The 21224-nt window shown below is 46.5% G+C and overlaps 1 protein-coding gene across 1 annotated transcript in view; it reads left to right on the forward strand.

Moving 5' to 3' along the window:
* The first annotated feature begins 254 nt into the window (after positions 1-254).
* LOC141996272 (aryl hydrocarbon receptor-like) overlaps positions 255-21224 on the forward strand; it is a 164230-nt gene continuing 143260 nt past the window's right edge. The window contains exons 1-2 of the mRNA XM_074968256.1: positions 255-640; positions 9973-10160. Of these exons, the coding sequence (XP_074824357.1) occupies positions 582-640; positions 9973-10160 (247 nt within the window). The 5' untranslated portion in view covers positions 255-581. The remainder of the gene's footprint in view (positions 641-9972; positions 10161-21224) is intronic.

Consider the following 21224-nt stretch of genomic DNA (forward strand, 5'->3'; position numbering starts at 1 on the left):
CCGTTCTGTGCTGCCCCTCGGTGACTCCCTGCCTTTCGGCTGCCTGCCTTTCCCCCGCGGAGCTGGCAGCAGGGGGGCGAGGGCCATGCGGGCCCCAAGGGGGCAGCAGACGCTGTGCCCGGGTGCAGCAGGAAATGGGGACAGCGGGCAGCAACATGCCCCGCTCCCCACCCCACCAGGGACTCGGTGTCAGCTGTCCGGTCCACCTTAAGGCGCCTCCCCGCGTGGCTGTGATTCCTGGGCGGGGCGCAGCGCCGGGAGCGGAGGGGGCTGGCGCGCGGCCCCGCCCTGCTGGGTTGTACCTGCCCAGCCGCGTCAACTTTGTCCCAGCTGGGTCCGGAGGGGGCGCGTGGCGTGGGGCAGCCGGGGCCGGCCGCAGGAGGGGGCAGGCTCGTGCCAGGGCTTGCAGCAGCATCGGGGCTTTTCCCCCTTCCCGTCCCGGGGCAGGCCGGCCGGCCTCGGTGGGATCCAGGCTGCCCTGTTTCCCTTGGGAGTCTGGGGTTCCTCCCCGCCGCCCCACTGCGTGCCAGGGAGAGCAGAGAGAACTTTCTCCTGGCGGTGGGTTGTGTCCCAGGCTTGTCATGCTGCAGACGGGAGGCGTTTATGCCATGAAAAAGAGGAAAAAGCCGGTGCTGAAAAGGTAGGTGTGTGAGAGAGAGCAGCTCCCCTTCCCGGAGCGTGTGTAAATCGCCTGTGCTCACCCCTGGGGCTTTGCAGGGCTGTCTGGGCTCTGCTGGGTAGGTGCTGATGCTGCTTCTGTTTGCTTTAATCCAAGGGCAGGGGTTTCCTCTGCCCCTGGCTCCTGCTCACTCCAATGCTCAGGCAGGCTGTCCCCTGGCTCCAGTTCCTTTCCCCAGTCCCCTTGGGTCACCCCCGAGCGGGACTGCACAGACCTCACAAGGCTTGGTTCTCTGCTGTCTCTTTACTCCCTCTTCGGCTCGCTTATGTCTAAAGTATTTGCTCCATAACTGGTTGTAAAATACACTCGGAGAGAAGCCTGGGTCTCTGGGATGGGGCTGCTGAAATAGCTTGCGGCTTCTCTGACGTCATTTAAATCCCATCTGGATTGTACTGTTTGGCTCTGAAATTCGAAATTGTCCCAAAGACCCACACAAGAGTTCTCACTGAATACATGTGCTTCCCCAGGTTCACTTAGCAGCTCCGCTCCAAAGACAGGTTGACTCTTAAAAAAGCAATTCCCAGGGAAGAAAGAGAGCACAAGGGTGTTGTTTCCTGGTTTGGGAATTCTAGTCAAAATCCTTTCCAGGTTTTTTAAAGTTATAAATTCCATTTGGGGCTGTGAGAACTTGACAGAAATCTCCACAAAATGAAATGGGCAGTGATTTGTGGAAAGTTGGGACATTTGCTCTAAGTAATCTAAGGATGACCATCCAGGCTCTGGGCCAGGTTCTTAGGATGTCCTACAAGTAGATCAGCTTGGTGGAGATACTGGGCTATTCTTGTACTAATAAAATGAATCAGGTTTTTCTGCCCAGTGCCCTAGAGGAAAGATGATTCCTTCCGCTGGAGCTGCAGAGAGAGAGAGAGAGAGAGAGAGAGAGAGAGAGAGAGAGAAACCTTTGCCCTTGCTGGAGTGACAAGTCAGGGCAAAAGATAATGGCTCTGATTCTCCACTGCTTTGTACCTGTGCAGTCACTAAGGCTCTGCAAAATTCTTTCAGATCAGAAAGATGAGTGCTTCTCTCTCACTTTGCATGGGTGTAAATGATTGCACAAGTTTTGGGAAAATGGGGGATCAGGCTTTCCCTGCTGTCCCCTTGAGATTTCCAAAGCACTTACCATTTCAAAATATCTACTGGTTTAGTGTTGAAACATTATAATATAAATGTTTTATATACATATCAGATTAAAATTAAGTTTAATATAATATATGAGTAATAATGAAATGCACTGAAACAATAAAGTTGAAATGAAACAATTTGACATCATCAGAATGATTCATTTTGACTTTTTCCCATAAAAAAAATTCATTTAAATTGACACATTTTGTGATGGAACACTGTTCTGTCAGAAGTTTTGTGACTAACTCTACACGTGACCATGTCCCAGACCCAGAGCATTCAGGGTATCTGGCAGTCCCTCCTCAGAATGTGCCAGATATGGAAGACAGACAGTCATAGGTATGGCCAAGTTTAGAAGGAAGGGAAAATATGCCATGCTGTGTCTTCTGATGCATGTGGTTCAATGTATGATGCTAGTTGATAACGATAGCACCCCCTATTAGGAAAATATTTGTTGTAGCACAGAGTGGGGAGCCTCCTACTACTCAACAGTAACTCCTTTGGCCAATGAAGGAGCAGTGTTGATGGGTACTCCTGTCCAGTTGCTGGCAGGAATGATTGCACTTTGTGTTTGTTTGGGTCATACTAATGGAGAATTAAAGAGAGTGAAATGGCGTAGTAGGGGGTCTCATGGCCTTGACTGGGACACAGGACCTCGCCAGACCAATTTGTAATGTATTAGCCGTGCAGAAAAAAAATCTCAAGTACTAGTGTAGAAAAACTTGCTCTAGGAACTCACCGAACCACCTTAAAATGGGAGAAGTAGGCTGTCTAGTTTGGATGTGGAGGGACTTCTTCATTTCTCATGCTGGGAGCTGGAGGTGCTTATGAGCATAATTGTACTATTCTCTTTAAATCTGGAGTAAAAAGCCAGGCTGGCAGGGTTGGGGAAGGTTCTAAGCACTACAGTATAGCAGGGGCAGAGTAGTTTTAAGGATGATACTGGCTTCCTGATTCTAACACAGACCCTTGTTCAATGTGTGAAGAAAGTGTCTTTCGGTGGTTTTTCACCAGGGTCACATGGTAGTGCTTTTATGCAGTGTTAAGGCCAGTGTGTATGGGGAGAGGCAGGAGTGGACTGCAAAGAACGTTAGTGTAACTTGGTATTATGAACTATCTTGATGGTCAACATTTTCTGGTAGGAATTAGGATTTTATTTCTTCCAGAGAGAAGTGATGTTACACAACTTAGAGTTAAATGAGGCAATCTGAAATAATACCCAGCCCTTATAAAGCACTTTTCACATGTAGATCTCAAAGCACTTTACAAAGGAGGTCAGTATCATTATTTTGCATCTGGGAAACAGGCACAGAGAGGTGGGCCAAGCAACCAGCCCAAGATCACCCAGCAGGCCAGCAGCAGAGCTGGGACACCTGAATTCCAGGCCAGCACTTTATCCACTAGGCGAAGTTTTTAGAACATAGTGAGGGCTTGAATCTCCGTTCTCCAGCACTTTGCAGTCGTTTGTATTAGTGCTAAGCAGGTGGCAAACATTGTCAGATCACAATGGTTGCATATTAGGCCCACTTAGCCCTGGTGAAAAGCACCACCCATGGAGCAGGGCACTGGCAAATCAGATTGGTTTAGGACACAGGTTGTTGTTGGTTTAAAAGAAATAGCAGTTGCCAAGAATGTCAGCTGTATGATGTGTGAGAGTGGTGGACGTATGGAGGAGATTCTCTTGAGGAGAAATAGTTATCCTTTGCATTACAGCTGGATTAAATACTGCTTTGAATCTGCATTACTGTGTGTGAGTGGGCTGGAGAAACCAGATTCAAGAGGACTGGTTGGGTGACAGGATGGGTAATGAGCTAGGATATCATCCCCCAGGTTGCTGTGTGAAAGTCAGCACACAGCATGCAGTAAGTGACGGTCACTAGGTGACAGCTGCCTTTAAGAGAGGAGCTGGTCTTGCTCCAGCTCCACAGTGGATGTGTGTGCACTTCACAGATGCCACTGCCATGGCAGCCTCAGCAAAGAGGACAAGCAGGGAAGTGACTGTGATGTTGCACTCTATATGATTTTATAAAAATATGCTAATGAGTGTGAATATAATGTAACTGGAATATGCTTCATGCAAAAGGTCTCTTGTAAGGTATCATTACAAAGCTTATAACCTACTGAGTGTGGTCATCCTATTTGTATAAATGTATCTTTCTTGTATCTGAAACTAGAAATATGAAATATAACTCTGAGGTCCTATTGTAGTTATGCAAAGTGTGGGGCCATTAATGGTGGCTTGGAATCTTAATGGCTCCAATTAACCAGGACAATTGGCTGTAGATGGCTCTGTTTTACTTGTAAGTCCTCCTGTATAGTGTGTGCTGGCAAGTGGATAGTGGGTTCTTACAGTGACATGTGATCGTGTCACCTGAACTGGAATCCATCTTTAACCTGGTGCTTTTCCATTGAGAAGGAGGGGTGGGAACCCAGAGAGGGACAAAGGATTCCCGCCTTATGCAAAAGATATATAAGTGGGTGGAACAGAACAAAGGGGGCGGCCATCATGAGAAATCCCCTAGCTACCACCTGAGCTGGAACAAGGGCTGTACCAGGGGAAAGGATTGGGCCCAGACTAGGAAGAAGTCCAGTCTGTGAAAGAAACTTATTGACACATCTCTGAGGGTGAGATTTTATCTGTAATCAGTTTTGTTACTGTACTAGACTTAGACTTGCGTGTTCTATTTTATTTTGCTTGGTAATTCACTTTGTTCTGTCTGTTGCTACTTGGAACCACTTAAATCCTACTTTCTGTATTTAATAAAATCACTTTTTCCTTATTAATTAACCCAGAGTATGTATAAATAACTGGGGGGGGCGGGGGCAAACAGCTGTGCGTATCTCTCTATCAGTGCTATAGAAGGCGAATAATTTATGAGTTTACCCTGTATAAGCTTTATTCAGGGTAAAACAGATTTATTTGGAGTTTGGACCCCATTGGGAGTTGAGCATCTGAATGTTAAAAGATAGGAACACTTCTTAAGTTGCTTTCAGTTAAGTCTGCAGCTTTGGGGCATGTGGTTCGGGGCATGTGGTTCAGACCCTGGGTCTGCGTTGGAGCAGACTGGCATGTCTGGCTCAACAAGACAGGGTGCTGGAGTCCCAGCTGGCAGGGAAAGCAGGGGCAGAAGTAGTCTTGGTACATCAGTTGGCAGCCCCAAGGGGGTATCTGTGATCCAACCTGTCACAGTGACATAGGACTGAACTGTCCTCCCACCAGCAGGAGTGGACGGGTAGTCTGGTCAGGTCAAGATGAGACATAAGGGCAGGGCTGTAAAGCTTCAGATCTGCGCAAATGGCAATTTCCCTGGTATACACTTTTTACTTTATGAGTAAGCAGTCTGGTTAAAGTGGAACCCCAGCTCTTCTGTACAAGCTGTCCCTCTCCCTATGATTTCTGCAGTGTCTAATGAACAACCTGTGCCTCTTTACAACATCTTCTCATCCATGGAGACCCTGGGAGTTCCTTGTGTGTTGAGCCAGGAGCATTTAAGAGGAAGCTATTGTAGAAGCTGTAAATTTAAGCCTTCTTCCTAGTAACCTAAATTTAGCCCCCTCTTTCTGACACTTCCCTGCATCATTGGTGAATAGGTACCATAGATTCCTCCACAGAGCACTCTCAAGGTTTGTCTGGACGCTACAAGAGATCCTTCACTCTTGCACCTGGTTGGCAACTCACCAAAAGGCTCCCACTGCCTCATCATACTCAGTTATCGTTTTTTCTAAGGAGAGCCTCTTGTATCATTGCAGTCTGTCTATTTCTCCTAACTGCGTCCCCGTCTCCTGGAAGGATCTTGTGCGTGAATAATGATCTTCTGCCTTTACTAGAAAGTGGGCCCCATCTAAGGAAATTTGTCCCAGATCTAAAATGCATTAGGTGCCTTAAATGGGGCAATATAACAGCATTACATTTTGTTCTGCTTTTTATAATCTTACAGTTTGTGTAAACTAACTTTACTGTACTTCTGTGAACAAGCTAGTTTCTGACTCCTTCTAAAAATACTAATTTAAATTTATTATAAATATTTTGGATGTTTTTCTACATTTTCAATATATTTGATTTCAATTACAACACAGAATACAAAGTGTACAGTGCTCACTTTATATTTTTTATTACAAATATTTGCACTGTAAAAAAAGAAACAAAATAAATAGTATTTTTCAATTCACTTCATACAAGTACTGTAGTGCAATCTCTTTATCTTGAAAGTGCAATTTAAACAAAACAATGTAAAACTTTAGAGCCTACAAGTTGAAGCATAAAGGGGCATATGAATATTTAGCATATCTGGCACGTAAATACCTTGCAACGCTGGCAACAACAGTGCCATGCGAACGCCTGTTCTCACTTTCAGGTGATATTGTAAATAAGAAGCAGGCAATATTATCTCCTGTAAATGTAAACAAATTTCTTTGTCTTAGCAATTGGCTGAACAAGAAGTAGGACTGAGTGGACTTGTAGACTCTAAAGTTTTACATCGTTGCAGTTATATAAATAATTTTGTACATGTAAGTTACACTTTCACGATAAAGAGATTACACTACAGTACTTGTATGAGGTGAACTGAAAAATACAATTTTTTACAGTCAAATATTTGTAATAAAAATAATATAAAGTAAGCACTGTACACTTTGTATTCTGTGTTGTAATTGAAATCAATATATTTGAAAATGTAGAAAAACATCCAAAATATTTATAATAAATGTAAATTGGTATTCAATTGTTGTATAACAGTGCGATTAAAACTGTGATTAATCACAACTATTTTAAAAAATCTAATTAATTTGTGTTGTGTTAATCCCATGCATTAACTGCGATTAATTGACAGCCCTAAAAAATACTATGGTGAAATAGTGATCAATCCCTCTTTAAAATCTGAAAAATAAAGCTTCCTATTTATTCTCCTTTCTGGACTCTCATGGGCAGTTTTTGAGTAACAAGAGAGCAAAGAAACATGTTTGATATAGAACTGCTAAACCTAGATTATTTTATTTTCTCATTCCTAAAAATCTGGAACTGAAAACTCTATTGAAGCATTTTTTTTGTTAAATTCTCATCCCTATCTCTACATGGATCCACTGCTGTAGCCCAAGGTGAAACTTCTGATGATCAGGTTCTGTCATGAAAGTGTGATGGATTCTTTGAAAAATGTTTTATAATTATAAAGCAGTTTAATCCTACTGTGACAGGTTTGCACCGGGGTGCCACCTGGAACTGGGGTACCACTGAGCCCTGTGATGCACCAGCCTGGGCTCCCTCTCGCACTGTGCTGCTGTGACAAGCTGCAAAGCCCTCCAAGCTTACACTTTCACCAGCACTCACACAGGTAGAGACACACCCAGCTGCAGTTACATGCAGGCTCTCTCACCACCAGTCTTCCAGTTTAGGACTCCAGAGCAAATTTGGCCCCTATATGGGTTTAACACCTGGTCCACCTCTCCCTCAATGTGAATAGGATCATGCACGCTTGTGGTAACCAAGCTGAGACTTTTCCCCAGACACTTTAGTCAAATGCACACTGGTCTGGATTAAAATATAAAATAAGTCTATTAACTACAAAAGGATAGATTTTAAGTGATTATAAGAGATAGCAAATGGATCAAAGCAGATTATCTAGTAAATAAACAAAACTGCAAACTGAGCTTAACATACTAGATAGGTAGGATATGAATTTTCAAATTCTCACCCTGAGTGATAAACAGGCAGGCAGATTCTTAAGGCTTCAACTTGTAGGCTCTAAAGTTTTACATTGTTTTGTTTAAATTGGGTAGGTTGGCTTTCCCAGGTTTTCATACATAGACTAGAAATCCCTTTAGCCTGGGACCATCACTTCCCCCAGTTCAGTCTTTGTTCCTCAGATGTTTCCAGGTGTGTTGTTGTAGAGAGAATGAGGTACCATCATGGTGTCATTTCCCCCTTTTATATCTTCTTCCCACTTGCTGAAAAGCTCTTTTGCTCTGACCTGGGTCAAACAGTTCCCATTGTGTAGTGCTATCTCTGAGAGGTTTCTATTGTAACACAGTTCCTGGGGTAATCCTTGTGCTTGTGTGCATTTCCTCAATAAGCCATTGACATTGTTTGGCCATTTTACTCTTGTACCTGAAAGGCTGCTTGTAGGTGTTTTCAACCTCACATGTTTCAGTAACACGTACATACCCAAACTTCATAACTTCACAGAAGATGGTAGCACATACAATCCAATGAAATATTAATGTCTAGCAGATCAAGACTTTCAGAATGATACCTCATATGGCATACTTTGTACAAAACATATCCTAATTATATGACAGTGGTGAATAAGGGGATGCCAGGGTATCACACCCACAGTCAAAAAATCCTTTATCCTTTTTTTTTTAAAAGGATGAGTATAGTATGATTTCAAAAGTGTTTAAGCCTTTTTCATGTTGAATATATGAAAACACTGGTGTCAATCTGTCATGCATGACTTATACAGACAAGTCACGATATCTAACCTCAGTGAGAATTAGGGTAAATATTGCCAGAGGCTATCATTACAAAGCAGCATGCAAATAGGATTTTAATTTTCTATCCAAAACTTAGAACTGTTTGAAATGAAGACACAACGGCAACCACATCGTATCATTTTCAAAGACAACTCCTCTGCCCCTCTCCCCAAACATGGAATCAGTCCTGCCAGCTGAGTTTTGATATCGGGGGGGGGGGGGGAATCAGCTTTAAACACTGGCAGATCTTGTTAACTGATGTTGCCTTAAACAGCAAGAGTGCCTGTAGTTCAGAGCAAGGTGCAGGGAGTTTGCAATTAGACAATTCACATCAAAACAAGATCAGCTGGACTGCAGGGATAACAATCTATCCAGATCAAGGGAGGCCACATGTCTCCAGCTGGTCTCTTCTTCCTTTCAAAAGAAGACTAAATTCATTAGCCAGTAGGGGAAACTCAAGCCGAGGAGATTTGGGTGAAATCCCAGCCCCACTTAAGTCAATAGCGAAACTCCCAGTGGCATCACTGGGGCCAGGATTTCACCCTCAATATGTCAGGTAACAAATATGGGCCAGATCGCAATGTTGCCTACACTCATGATATTTAATGCATTTCTTAAAGTACCAGCTCCTGGAGGCAGGTGATTAGGTGAGAATCTCAGCTCTCAGGGTTCTTCTTCTTCTTTATTTGTAGTGTGGTGTCATGTAGGTGAACCAATCATGGATCAGTACCCCATTGTGCTAGCTTACACTCAGGTCATGTCTTTATCCTAGACATTCAGAAACCTGAAGGCAAATAAAAAGAACCCTCAATTTAAAAAAAAAAAATCTCTGGCTTAAAAATTACTTCTTCTGAGCTGAAAACACTTGGCAATACTCTGACCATAATACTTCTGCTCTCACTGAATAGCACCTTGCTGCACAAGTGCTGGTTCAGCGTGGACGTCTTGGGGTGAGAGCTGCTATTGAGCATGGATAGCTGGATCACATAATGCAGTATCAAGTGCTGAATAGCCTTGTATGCATCTTGTGGATCTCTCCCATTGCTTCCTGGGAAAGAAGGGGAAGAGTATTAAGGAAAGGGTGTTAATTTTCTAAGTGCAGCTGTCCAGCTCCAGGGTACAGGATTTCCTTCTAGTGTTACTAACAATCGCTGAGAGAGCTTTGATATGAACAGAGCTCAAGTGGAGTTCAAATGCAAGTGTCTCTGGTCATTCTGCTTGTGCTTGGTAACTGTAGTGAGCAGGTGATGACAGTGTAATCTTGAATGGGGAGTCTTCCTGAAGTCTGTCTTTGGGAGGTTGTTCCCGTCACAACCCATGCTGGTGCCCACCTAGACCCTTTAATGACATTCAGGCTGCATGCCTGTAACCCACCATTGAAAACAACCTGCCAGTTTCCTTGGTTTTTTTTAAGTGACTTACCCAAAGTCTCAGAACAGCTCAGTGGCAGAGCCAGGAATAGAACTCAGGTAGGGCTCTTGGGTCCAGCCACTGGCTAATGCTGCCTTTCTCTTGCTAGATACTGGTTTCTTGGGGTTCTCTTAAACAAGTGGACAAAGAGCATGCAAGCAACTATTTGATGACTATTAAGATTACAGTGGTGCCGAGATGGAGTTTGGGAAGGGCCTAGCAGAGGAGGATGTGACTTGTGCTATGTTTACGCTGATGGTTCCCTTCTTATTTGCATTTTTCTTTCCCTCTGTTAGCCCGAAGCCACCACCTCCCGAGGGCGTACAGTCAAACCCCTCCAAGCGGCACCGGGACCGCCTCAATCAGGAGCTGAACAAACTGACGAGCTTGCTGCCCTTCCCCGAGGATGTGCAGGCCAGGCTCGATAAGCTTTCCATCCTCCGGCTGATTGTAGGATACCTGAAAGTGAAGAACTACTTCATGGGTAAGTGTAGGCAACTCAAAGAGACTCCTGTGCTGAGACTAGGAGGGCTTCCTGGCTCAATGATGTTAAGCGATGTTCAGGGATCTACTAGGCAGCATTTTCTCTTCTTCTGAGCTGGATCGCATCCCAGTCCTGAATGCAATTTGTGCCAGAATGAGCTGCCACTGGGGAGGAGGGAGCAGTCTTAGGGCAGGACAGACCATGCGTCCTAGGAAGCTGGACTGATGCTCCCTGTTTGTTTGTTAAGGCCAGGAGAGCAGAGTGGCTCAATTCTGCCCTTTTACCTCATTACTATTAAGCTTTAGTGGTCGGAGGAAATGGCCCATGGGAGATTTGTCCTTGCCTAGAGGATGGACTTGGGAGGTTGAGGCAGAGCAGCAAGCATCCCAGCCTGAGTGGGGGAAGGCAGGCTTGCTTGTCGAACTCCGAGCAAAGACTTCTGGGAGGGGGAGGAGTCTGAGGCCCTTTATAATGCATCTGCAACTTAGTCAGTGCTTGTGAGAGTAGTACCATGGGAGGAGGTGCTGCCCAAAGGAACATTCCTTCTTGATGAAGCCTGTTGGCTCTGTTGGAGAAGACCTTGGGGATCAATATTACTAAGCACTTTGGGGAATGGGCCTGTACACAGGTTCATGAGACTGTCTGGTTTTGAGAATCTACTCCATCTAGATATTCATAATAGTGTTGGCTCCAGGAATCTCACTTTCCAGATACAGTGCTTCTAGGAATGAGGATAGAAATCTCACTCCTTCCTCCCCTGTCTGTTTGCTTCTGCTCCTGGAAAATACAGAGGGTGCAATGGGGAAAAAGGAGATACTCGTAGGTAGCCAAGTAACAAAAAATGGAAAGCACCCAGTCTCACTGATGCCTGGAGTTCCAGGGAAGGTATAAGGGAGAATGCTAGTGGAGGATCCCTGTACTTTTAAGAAAGATGAGAATCTCGGCTAGTGAGTCCTAGGCCAAAATTCTATTCATAGAATCATAGAATATCAGGGTTGGAAGGGACCCCAGAAGGTCATCTAGTCCAACCCCCTGCTCAAAGCAGGACCAATTCCCAGTTAAATCATCCCAGCCAGGGCTTTGTCAAGCCTGACCTTAAAAACCTCTAAGGAAGGAGATTCTACCACCTCCCTAGGTAACGCATTCCAGTGTTTCACCACCCTCTTAGTGAAAAAGTTTTTCCTAATATCCAATCTAAACCTCCCCCATTGCAACTTGAGACCATTACTCCTCGTTCTGTCATCTGCTACCATTGAGAACAGTCTAGAGCCATCCTCTTTGGAACCCCCTTTCAGGTAGTTGAAAGCAGCTATCAAATCCCCCCTCATTCTTCTCTTCTGCAGACTAAACAATCCCAGCTCCCTCAGCCTCTCCTCATAAGTCATGTGCTCTAGACCCCTAATCATTTTTGTTGCCCTTCGCTGGACTCTCTCCAATTTATCCACATCCTTCTTGTAGTGTGGGGCCCAAAACTGGACACAGTACTCCAGATGAGGCCTCACCAGTGTCGAATAGAGGGGAACGATCACATCCCTCGATCTGCTGGCTATGCCCCTACTTATACATCCCAAAATGCCATTGGCCTTCTTGGCAACAAGGGCACACTGTTGACTCATATCCAGCTTCTCGTCCACTGTCACCCCTAGGTCCTTTTCCGCAGAACTGCTGCCTAGCCATTCGGTCCCTAGTCTGTAGCGGTGCATTGGATTCTTCCATCCTAAGTGCAGGACCCTGCACTTATCCTTATTGAACCTCATCAGATTTCTTTTGGCCCAATCCTCCAATTTGTCTAGGTCCTTCTGTATCCTATCCCTCCCCTCCAGCGTATCTACCACTCCTCCCAGTTTAGTATCATCTGCAAATTTGCTGAGAGTGCAATCCACACCATCCTCCAGATCATTTATGAAGATATTGAACAAAACCGGCCCCAGGACCGACCCCTGGGGCACTCCACTTGACACCGGCTGCCAACTAGACATGGAGCCATTGATCTCTACCCGTTGAGCCCGACAATCTAGCCAGCTTTCTACCCACCTTATAGTGCATTCATCTAGCCCATACTTCCTTAACTTGCTGACAAGAATACTGTGGGAGACCGTGTCAAAAGCTTTGCTAAAGTCAAGAAACAATACATCCACTGCTTTCCCTTCATCCACAGAACCAGTAATCTCATCATAAAAGGCGATTAGATTAGTCAGGCATGACCTTCCCTTGGTGAATCCATGCTGACTGTTCCTGATCACTTTCCTCTCATGTAAGTGCTTCAGGATTGATTCTTTGAGGACCTGCTCCATGATTTTTCCAGGGACTGAGGTGAGGCTGACTGGCCTGTAGTTCCCAGGATCCTCCTTCTTCCCTTTTTTAAAGATTGGCACTACATTAGCCTTTTTCCAGTCATCCGGGACTTCCCCCGTTCGCCACGAGTTTTCAAAGATAATGGCCAAGGGCTCTGCAATCACAGCCGCCAATTCCTTCAGCACTCTCGGATGTAACTCGTCCGGCCCCATGGACTTGTGCACGTCCAGCTTTTCTAAATAGTCCCTAACCACCTCTATCTCCACAGAGGGCTGGCCATCTCTTCCCCATTCTGTGATGCCCAGCGCAGCAGTCCGGGAGCTGACCTTGTTATTCTTTCTCCTTGCTTGACTAATAGAGCAAGAATGCATGTGGTAAAGCATCTAATTCTATGTAGGCATCTCAGGTAACCTTGATGTCACAGTTGTGGTCCCAGTTTTAAGGGAGCAAGAAGCAATACTTTCAGCCATAACCTTCCTCTGTCTTGAAATCTTTAATATGCTAAATATTAAAGAGGGATTTTAAAAATGCACAGTGTTGGCCTATCTCTGCTCCCCATTGATGTCAAAGATAAAAATCCCATTGCTGTCAAAGGGAGCGGTTAGGCCAATGCTGAATGATTCTGAAAATCCCTATTGTGATAAGTTTTATCCTAATTTTAGTTGAATGATATTTATCTCCATATGTAAGCCTTAGGTCTGGTCTACACTATGAGTTTGTCGGATTTAGGAGCGTTAAATCCAAATTAACCCTGCATCTGTCCACACAACAAAGCCATTTTTTTGACATACAGGGCTCTTAAAACTGATTTCTGTACTCCTCCCCAACGAGGGGATTAGCGCTGAAATCGACATCGCTGTTTTGAATTAGGGTTAGTGTGGGCGCAATTCGAAGGTATTGACCTCCGCAAGCTATCCCACAGTGCACCATTGTGACCGCTCTGGACAGCACTCTGAACTTGGATGCACTGGACAGGTGTACAGGAAAAGCCCCAGGAACTTTTGAATCTCATTTCCTGTTTGGCCAGGCAAGCTCATCAGCACAGGTAACCATGCAGTCCCAGAATTGAAAAAGAGCTCCAGCATGGACCGAACGGGAGGTGCTGGATCTGATCGCTGTGTGGGGAGACGAATCCGTGCTATCAGAACTACGTTCCAAAAGACGAAATTCCAAAACATTTCAAAAAATCTCCGAGGCCATGAGGGACAGAGGCTACAGCAGGGACGCAACACAGTGCTGCGTGAAACTTAAGGAGCTCAGACAAGCATACCGGAAAACCAAAGAATCAAACAGATGCTCCGGGACAGAGCCCCAAACATGCCGCTTCTACGCTGAGCTGCATGCAATTCTAGGGGGGCCGCCACCGCTAGACCACCCCTGTCCGTGGACTCTGATGATGGGGTACTCTCCGCCATGCCTGAGGATTTTGCGGACGGGCAAGATGAGGAGAAGGACGACGAGCTTGGGGAGAGCACACAGTACACTGTTCTCTCCGACAGCCAGGATCTTTTTATCACCCTGACTGAAATACCCTCCCAACCCAACCAAGGTGGAGAAGGGACCTCTGGTGAGTGTACCTTTTTAAATATAATACATGTTATAAAAGCAAGTGTTTTTTAATGATTAAGTAGCCCTGAGGACTTGGGATGCATTTGTGGCCAGTACTGCTACTGGAAAAGACTGTTAACATGTCTGGGGATGGAGCGGAAATCCTCCAGGGACATCTCCATGAAGCTCTCCTGGAGGTACTCCCAAAGCCTTTGCAGAAGGTTTCTGGGCAGAGCAGCCTTATTCCGTCCTCCATGGTAGGACACTTTACCACACCATGCTAGTAGCAAGTAATCTGGTATCATTGCATGACAAAGCCTGGCAGCGTATGGTCCCAGTGTTTGCTGGCATTCAAGCAATATCTGTTCTTTATCTCTCTGTGTTATCCTCAGAAGAGTGATATCGTTCACGGTAACCTGGTTGAAATAGGGGAATTTAATTAAGGGGACATTCAGAGGTGGCTGTTCCTACTGGGCTGTTTGCCTGTGGCTGAAAAGAAATCCTCCCCGCAGTTAACAAAGTGGGGGAGGGGGCATTGGCGCTGAGCTGTTCACATTTGGCTAGCAGGGATCTTCCCTGATCCCAGCCACGCGGTGGGGGGAGAGGAAAAGCGATCATCCCAGAGAATTGGATGGGGGGAGGGGGTTAGTTTGGTTTGTGCTGCTGCACGTTTAACAGGAAAACTGCAGCACTAAATGGCCAACTCAACGTGCTTTGCTTGGTATGGGAAAGGAGGGGGTTGCTGTTATGAAGGTTGCAGAAGCCAAAAGACTATGGCTTACCATGGCCACCTGCAAGCCGAATTCTGTTGCCCGGCCCTGCATGTGTGATCTCTAACACCAAAGCCACAGGCACTCAATATAAGTTGCAAAATGTGACCTTGTACCAAAATCACATGTGCTATGTAATGTGAATAGTGTTGTTCACCGTGAAAGAGTATAGCCATTGTTCTGTAAAATGTATCTTTTTAAATACTTCACTCCCTTTTTTTCCTCCAGCAGCTGCAAATGTTTCAAGCCTCCCTCCTCCGTCCCAAAGGCTATCTCAGATAAGGTGGCGAAAAAAACGCAGGCGCGATGAAATGTTCTCCGAGCTCATGCAGTTGTCCGGCATTGACAGAGCTGTGTGGAGGGACACAATAGCAGAGTAGAGGACAGTGGACGATGAACGTGAGGAGAGGTGGCGGCAGGAAGATCAGAGGAGGCATGAGGCAACGCTGGGGCTACTGCGGGATCAAACGGTCATGCTCCGGCGTCTGGTGGAGGTTCATGAATGGCAGCAGGATCACACCTGCCGCTGCAGCCCCTGCTTAACCGCCCTCTGTCCTCCCCAAGTTCCATAGCCTCCTCACCCAGACGCCCAAGAACGCGGGGTGGGAGGCTCCGGGCACCCAACCACTCCACCCCAGTGGACAGCCCAAGCAACAGAAGGCTGTCATTTAACAAGTTTTACAGTGGCCTTTTCCTTCCCTCCTACCCTCCTCCCACACCCCACCCAGGCTACCTTGTGAGTTATCTCCCTATTTTTATAATCAATTAATAAAGAATACATGGTTTTAAAACGATAGTGACTTTATTTCCTTTGCAAGCAAGCTGTGATCGAAGGGGGGAGGGTGAGTGGCTTACAGGGAATTTAGAGGCAACCAAGGGGGCGGGTTTTCATCAAGGAGAAACAAAAAGAAGTGTCACACAGTACCCTGGCCAGTCAGGAAACTGGTTTTCAAAGCTTCTCTGATGTGCACCGCACCCTCCTGTGCTCTTCTAACCGCCCTGGTGTCAGGCTGCGCGTCTTCAGCGGCCAGGTGATTTGCATCAACCTCCCACCACACCATAAACATCTCCCCCTTACTCTCACAGAGATTGTGGAGCACACAGCAAGCAGCAATAACAATGGGGAATATTGGTTTCGCTGAGGTCTGAGCAAGTCAGTAAACTGCGCCAGCGCGCCTTTAAATGTCCAAATGCACATTCTACCACCATTCTGCACTTGCTCAGCCTATAGTTGAACAGCTCCTTACTACTGTCCAGGCTGCCTGTGTACGGCTTCATGAGTCAGGTCATTAAGGGGTAGGCTGGGTCCCCAAGGATAACTATAGGCATTTCAACATCCCCAACAGTTTATTTTCTGGTCTGGGAAGTAAATCCCTTCCTGCAGCCATTTAAACAGACCAGAGTTCCTGAGGACGTGAGCTTCATGAACGTTTCCCAACTATCCCACACTGATGTTGGTGAAACATCCCTTGTGATCCACCAGTGCTTGCAGCACCATTTGAAAAGTACCCCTTGCGGTTTATGTACTGGCTGCCCTGGTGGTCCGGTCCCAAGATAGGGATATGCGTTCCGTCTATAGCCCCACCACAGTTAGGGAATCCCAGTGCAGCAAAGCCATCTACTATGACCCGCACATTTCCCAGAGTCACTACCTTAGATAGCAGCAGCTCAATGATTGTGTTGGCTACTTGCATTAGAGCAACCCCCACAGTAGATTTGCCCACTCCAGATTGATTACCGACTGACCGGTAGCTGTCTGGCCTTGCAAGCTTCCACAGGGCTATTGCCACCCGCTTGTGAACTGTGAGGGCTGCTTTCCTCTTGGTATTCTTGTGCTTCAGGGCAGGGGAAAGCAAATCACAAAGTTCCATGAAAGTGCCCTTACGCATGCGAAAGTTTCGCAGCCACTGGGAATCATCCCAAACCCGCAACACTATGCGGTCCCACCAGTCTGTGCTTGTTTCCTGAGCCCAGAATCAGCGTTCCACGGCATGAGCCTGCCCCATTAACACCATGATCTCCAAATTGCGGGGGAACGCGGTTTTAGAGAAAAGTGTGTTCGTGTCCTCATCACCGCGCTGCCGTTGCCTCCTCGCCTGGTTTTTCAGGTGCTGGTTCTGCATACACTGCAGGATAATGCGTGAGGTGTTTACAAGAATTAGTAGGGGAAGCAAAAGTGGATGGGAACCTGGGAGGCAGTGACCATGAAATGGTTGAGTTCAGGATCCTAACACAAGGAAAAAAGGAGAGCAGCAGAATACAGACACTGGACTTCAGAAAAGCAGACTTTGACTTCCTCAGGGAACTGATGGGCAAGATCCCCTGGGAGAATAATATGAGGGGAAAAGGAGTCCAGGAGAGCTGGCTGTATTTCAAGGAATCCCTGTTGAGGTTACAGGGACAAACCATCCCGATGTGTAGAAAGAATAGTAAATATGGCAGGCGACCAGCTTGGCTTAATGGTGAAATCCTTGCTGCTCTTAAATACAGAAAAGAAGCTTACAAGAAATGGAAGATTGGACAAATGACCAGGGATGAGTATAAAAATATTGCTCGGGTTTGCAGGAGTGAAATCAGGAAGGCCAAATCACACCTGGAGTTGCAGCTAGCAAGAGATGTTAAGAGTAACAAGAAGGGTTTCTTCAGGTATGTTAGCAACAAGAAGAAAGTCAAGGAAAGTGTGGGCCCCTTACTGAAGGAGGGAGGCAACCTAGTGACAGAGGATGTGGAAAAAGCTCATGTACTCAATGTTTTTTTGCCTCCTTCTTCACGAACAAGGTCAGCTCCCAGACTACTGCACTGGGCAGCACAGCACGGGGAGGAGGTGACCAGCCCTCTGTGGAGAAAGAAGTGGTTCGGGACTATTTAGAAAAGCTGGACAAGCACAAGTCCATGGGACCGGATACACTGCATCCGAGAGTGCTAAAGGAGTTGGCGGATGTGATTGCAGAGCCATTCATTGGCCATTATCTTTGAAAACTCATGGCGATCCGGGGAGGTCCCGGACGACTGGAAAAAGGCTAATGTAGTGCCCATCTTTAAAAAAGGGAAGAAGGAGGATCCTGGGAACTACAGGCCAGTCAGTCTCACCTCAGTCCCTGGGAAAATCATGGAGCAGGTCCTCAAGGAATCAATTCTGAAGCACTTAGAGGAGAGGAAAGTGATCAGGAACAGTCAGCATGGATTCACCAAGGGCAAGTCATGCCTGACTAATCTAATTGCCTTCTATGACAAGATAACTGGCTCTGTGGGTGAGGGGAAAGCAGTGGACGTGTTGTTCCTTGACTTTAGCAAAGCTTTTGACACGGTCTCCCACAGTATTCTTGCCAGCAAGTTAAAGAAGTATGGGCTGGATGAATGGACTATGAGGTGGATAGAAAGCTGGCTAGATTGTCAGGCTCAACGGTTAGAGATCAATGGCTCCATGTCTAGTTGGCAGCCGGTATCAAGTGGAGTGCCCCAGGGGTCGGTCCTGGGACCGGTTTTGTTCAATATCTTCATAAATGATCTGGAGGATGGTGTGGATTGCACCCTCAGCAAGTTTGCAGATGACACTAAACTGGGAGGAGAGGTAGATACGCTGGAGGGTAGGGATAGGATACAGAGGGACCTAGACAAATTGGAGGATTGGACCAAAAGAAATCTGATGAGGTTCAACAAGGACAAGTGCAGAGTCCTGCACTTAGGATGGAAGAATCCAATACACCGCTACAGACTAGGGACCGAATGGCTAGGCAGCAGTTCTGCAGAAAAGGACCTAGGGGTTACAGTGGACGAGAAGCTGGATATGAGTCAACAGTGTGCCCTTGTTGCCAAGAAGGCCAATGGCATTTTGGGATGTATAAGTGGGGGCATTGCCAGCAGATCAAGGGACGTGATCGTTCCCCTCTATTCAACATTGGTGAGGCCTCATCTGGAGTACTGTGTCCAGTTTTGGGCCCCACACTACAAGAAGGATGTGGAAAAATTGGAAAGAGTCCAGCGGAGGGCAACAAAAATGATTAGGGGACTGGAACACATGACTTATGAGGAGAGGCTGAGGGAACTGGGAATGTTTAGTCTTCAGAAGAGAAGAATGAGGGGGGATTTGATAGCTGCTTTCAACTATCTGAAAGGGGGTTCCAAAAAGGATGGCTCTAGACTGTTCTCAGTAGTAGCAGATGACAGAAGAAGGAGTAATGGTCTCAAGTTGCAGTGGGGGAGGTTTAGGTTGGATATTAGGAAAAACTTTTTCACTAGGAGGGTGGTGAAACACTGGAATGCGTTAACTAGGGTGGTGGTGGAATCTCCTTCCCTAGAAGCTTTTAAGGTCAGGCTTGACAAATCATAGAATCATAGAATATCAGGGTTGGAAGGGACCTCAGGAGGTCATCTAGTCCAACCCCCTGCTCAAAGCAGGACCAATCCCCAATCAAATCATCCCAGCCAAGGCTTTGTCAAGCCTGACCTTAAAAACTTCCAAGGAAGGAGATTCTACCACCTCCCTAGGTAACGCATTCCAGTGTTTCACCACCCTCCTCGTGAAAAAGTTTTTCCTAATATCCAACCTAAACCTCCCCCACTGCAACTTGAGACCATTACTCCTTGTCCTGTCCTCTTCTACCACTGAGAATAGTCTAGAACCATCCTCTCTGGAACCACCTCTCAGGTAGTTGAAAGCCAACTAGACATGGAGCCATTGATCACTACCCGTTGAGCCCGACAATCTAGCCAACTTTCTACCCACCTTATAGTGCATTCATCCAGCCCATACTTCCTTAACTTGCTGACAGGAATACTGTGGGAGACCGTGTCAAAAGCTTTGCTAAAGTCAAGAAACAATACATCCACTGCTTTCCCTTCATCCACAGAATCAGTAATCTCATCATAGAAGGCGATTAGATTAGTCAGGCATGACCTTCCCTTGGTGAATCCATGCTGACTGTTCCTGATCACTTTCCTCTCGTGTAAGTGCTTCAGGATTGATTCCTTGAGGACCTGCTCTATGATTTTTCCGGGGACTGAGGTGAGGCTGACTGGCCTGTAGTTCCCCCGATCCTCCTTCTTCCCTTTTTTAAAGATTGGCACTACATTAGCCTTTTTCCAGTCATCTGGGACTTCCCCCGTTCGCCACGAGTTTTCAAAGATAATGGCCAATGGCTCTGCAATCACATCCGCCAATTCCTTTAGCACTCTCGGATGCAACTCGTCCGGCCCCATGGACTTGTGCACGTCCAGCTTTTCTAAATAGTCCCTAACCACCTCTTTCTCCACAGAGGGCTGGCCATCTACTCCCCATGTTGCGATGCCCAGCGCAGCAGTCTGGGAGCTGTCCTTGTTAGTGAAGACAGAGGCAAAAAAAGCATTGAGCACATTAGCTTTTTCCACATCCTCTGTCACTAGGTTGCCTCCCTCATTCAGTAAGAGGCCTACACTTTCCTTGGCTTTCTTCTTGTTGCCAACATACCTGAAGAAACCCTTCTTGTTACTCTTGACATTTCTTGCTAGCTGCAGCTCCAGGTGCGATTTGGTCCTCCTGATTTCATTCCTACATGCCCGAGCAATATTTTTATACTCTTCCCTGGTCATATGTCCAACCTTCCACTTCCTGTAAGCTTCTTTTTTATGTTTAAGATCCGCTAGGATTTCACCATTAAGCCAAGCTGGTCGCCTGCCATATTTACTATTCTTTCGACTCATCGGGATGGTTTGTCCCTGTAACCTCAACAGGGATTCCTTGAAATACAGCCAGCTCTCCTGGACTCCTTTCCCCTTCATGTTAGTCCCCCAGGGGATCCTACCCATCCGCTCCCTGAGGGAGTCGCAGTCTGCTTTCCTGAAGTCCAGGGTCCGTATCCTGCTGCTTACCTTTCTTCCCTGTGTCAGGATCCTGAACTCGACCATCTCATGGTCACTGCCTCCCAGATTCCCATCCACTTTTGCTTCCCCTACTAATTCTTCCCTGTTTGTGAGCAGCAGGTCAAGAAAAGCTCCCCCCCCCAGTTGGCTCGTCTAGCACTTGCACCAGGAAATTGTCCCCTATGCTTTCCAAAAACTTCCTGGATTGTCTAAGCACCGCTGTAAGCCCTGGCTGGGACGATTTAGTCGGGGATCGGTCCTGCTTTGAGCAGGGGGTTGGACTAGATGACCTCCTGAGGTCCCTTCCAACCCTGATATTCTATGATTCAATGGTCATAACTGCTGCGGTGAGCTGAACGGGCTCCATGCTTGCTGTGTTATGGTGTCTGCTTGGGCAATCCAGGGAAAAGGGCGCAAAATGATTGTTTGCCGTTGCTCTGATGGAAGGAGGGGCGACTGACAACATGGCTTACAGGGTTGGCTTACAGGGAATTAAAATCAACAAAGGGGGTGGCTTTGCAAGAAACTGAATGGCCCCCTCAAGGATAGAACTCAAAACTGGGTTTAGCAGGCCGTTGATTTCATGGAGGGAGAGAGGAGAAAATGAATACAA

This window comes from Natator depressus, chromosome 11 (assembly GCF_965152275.1).
Source record: "Natator depressus isolate rNatDep1 chromosome 11, rNatDep2.hap1, whole genome shotgun sequence".
Classification (NCBI taxonomy): Eukaryota; Metazoa; Chordata; order Testudines; family Cheloniidae; genus Natator; species Natator depressus.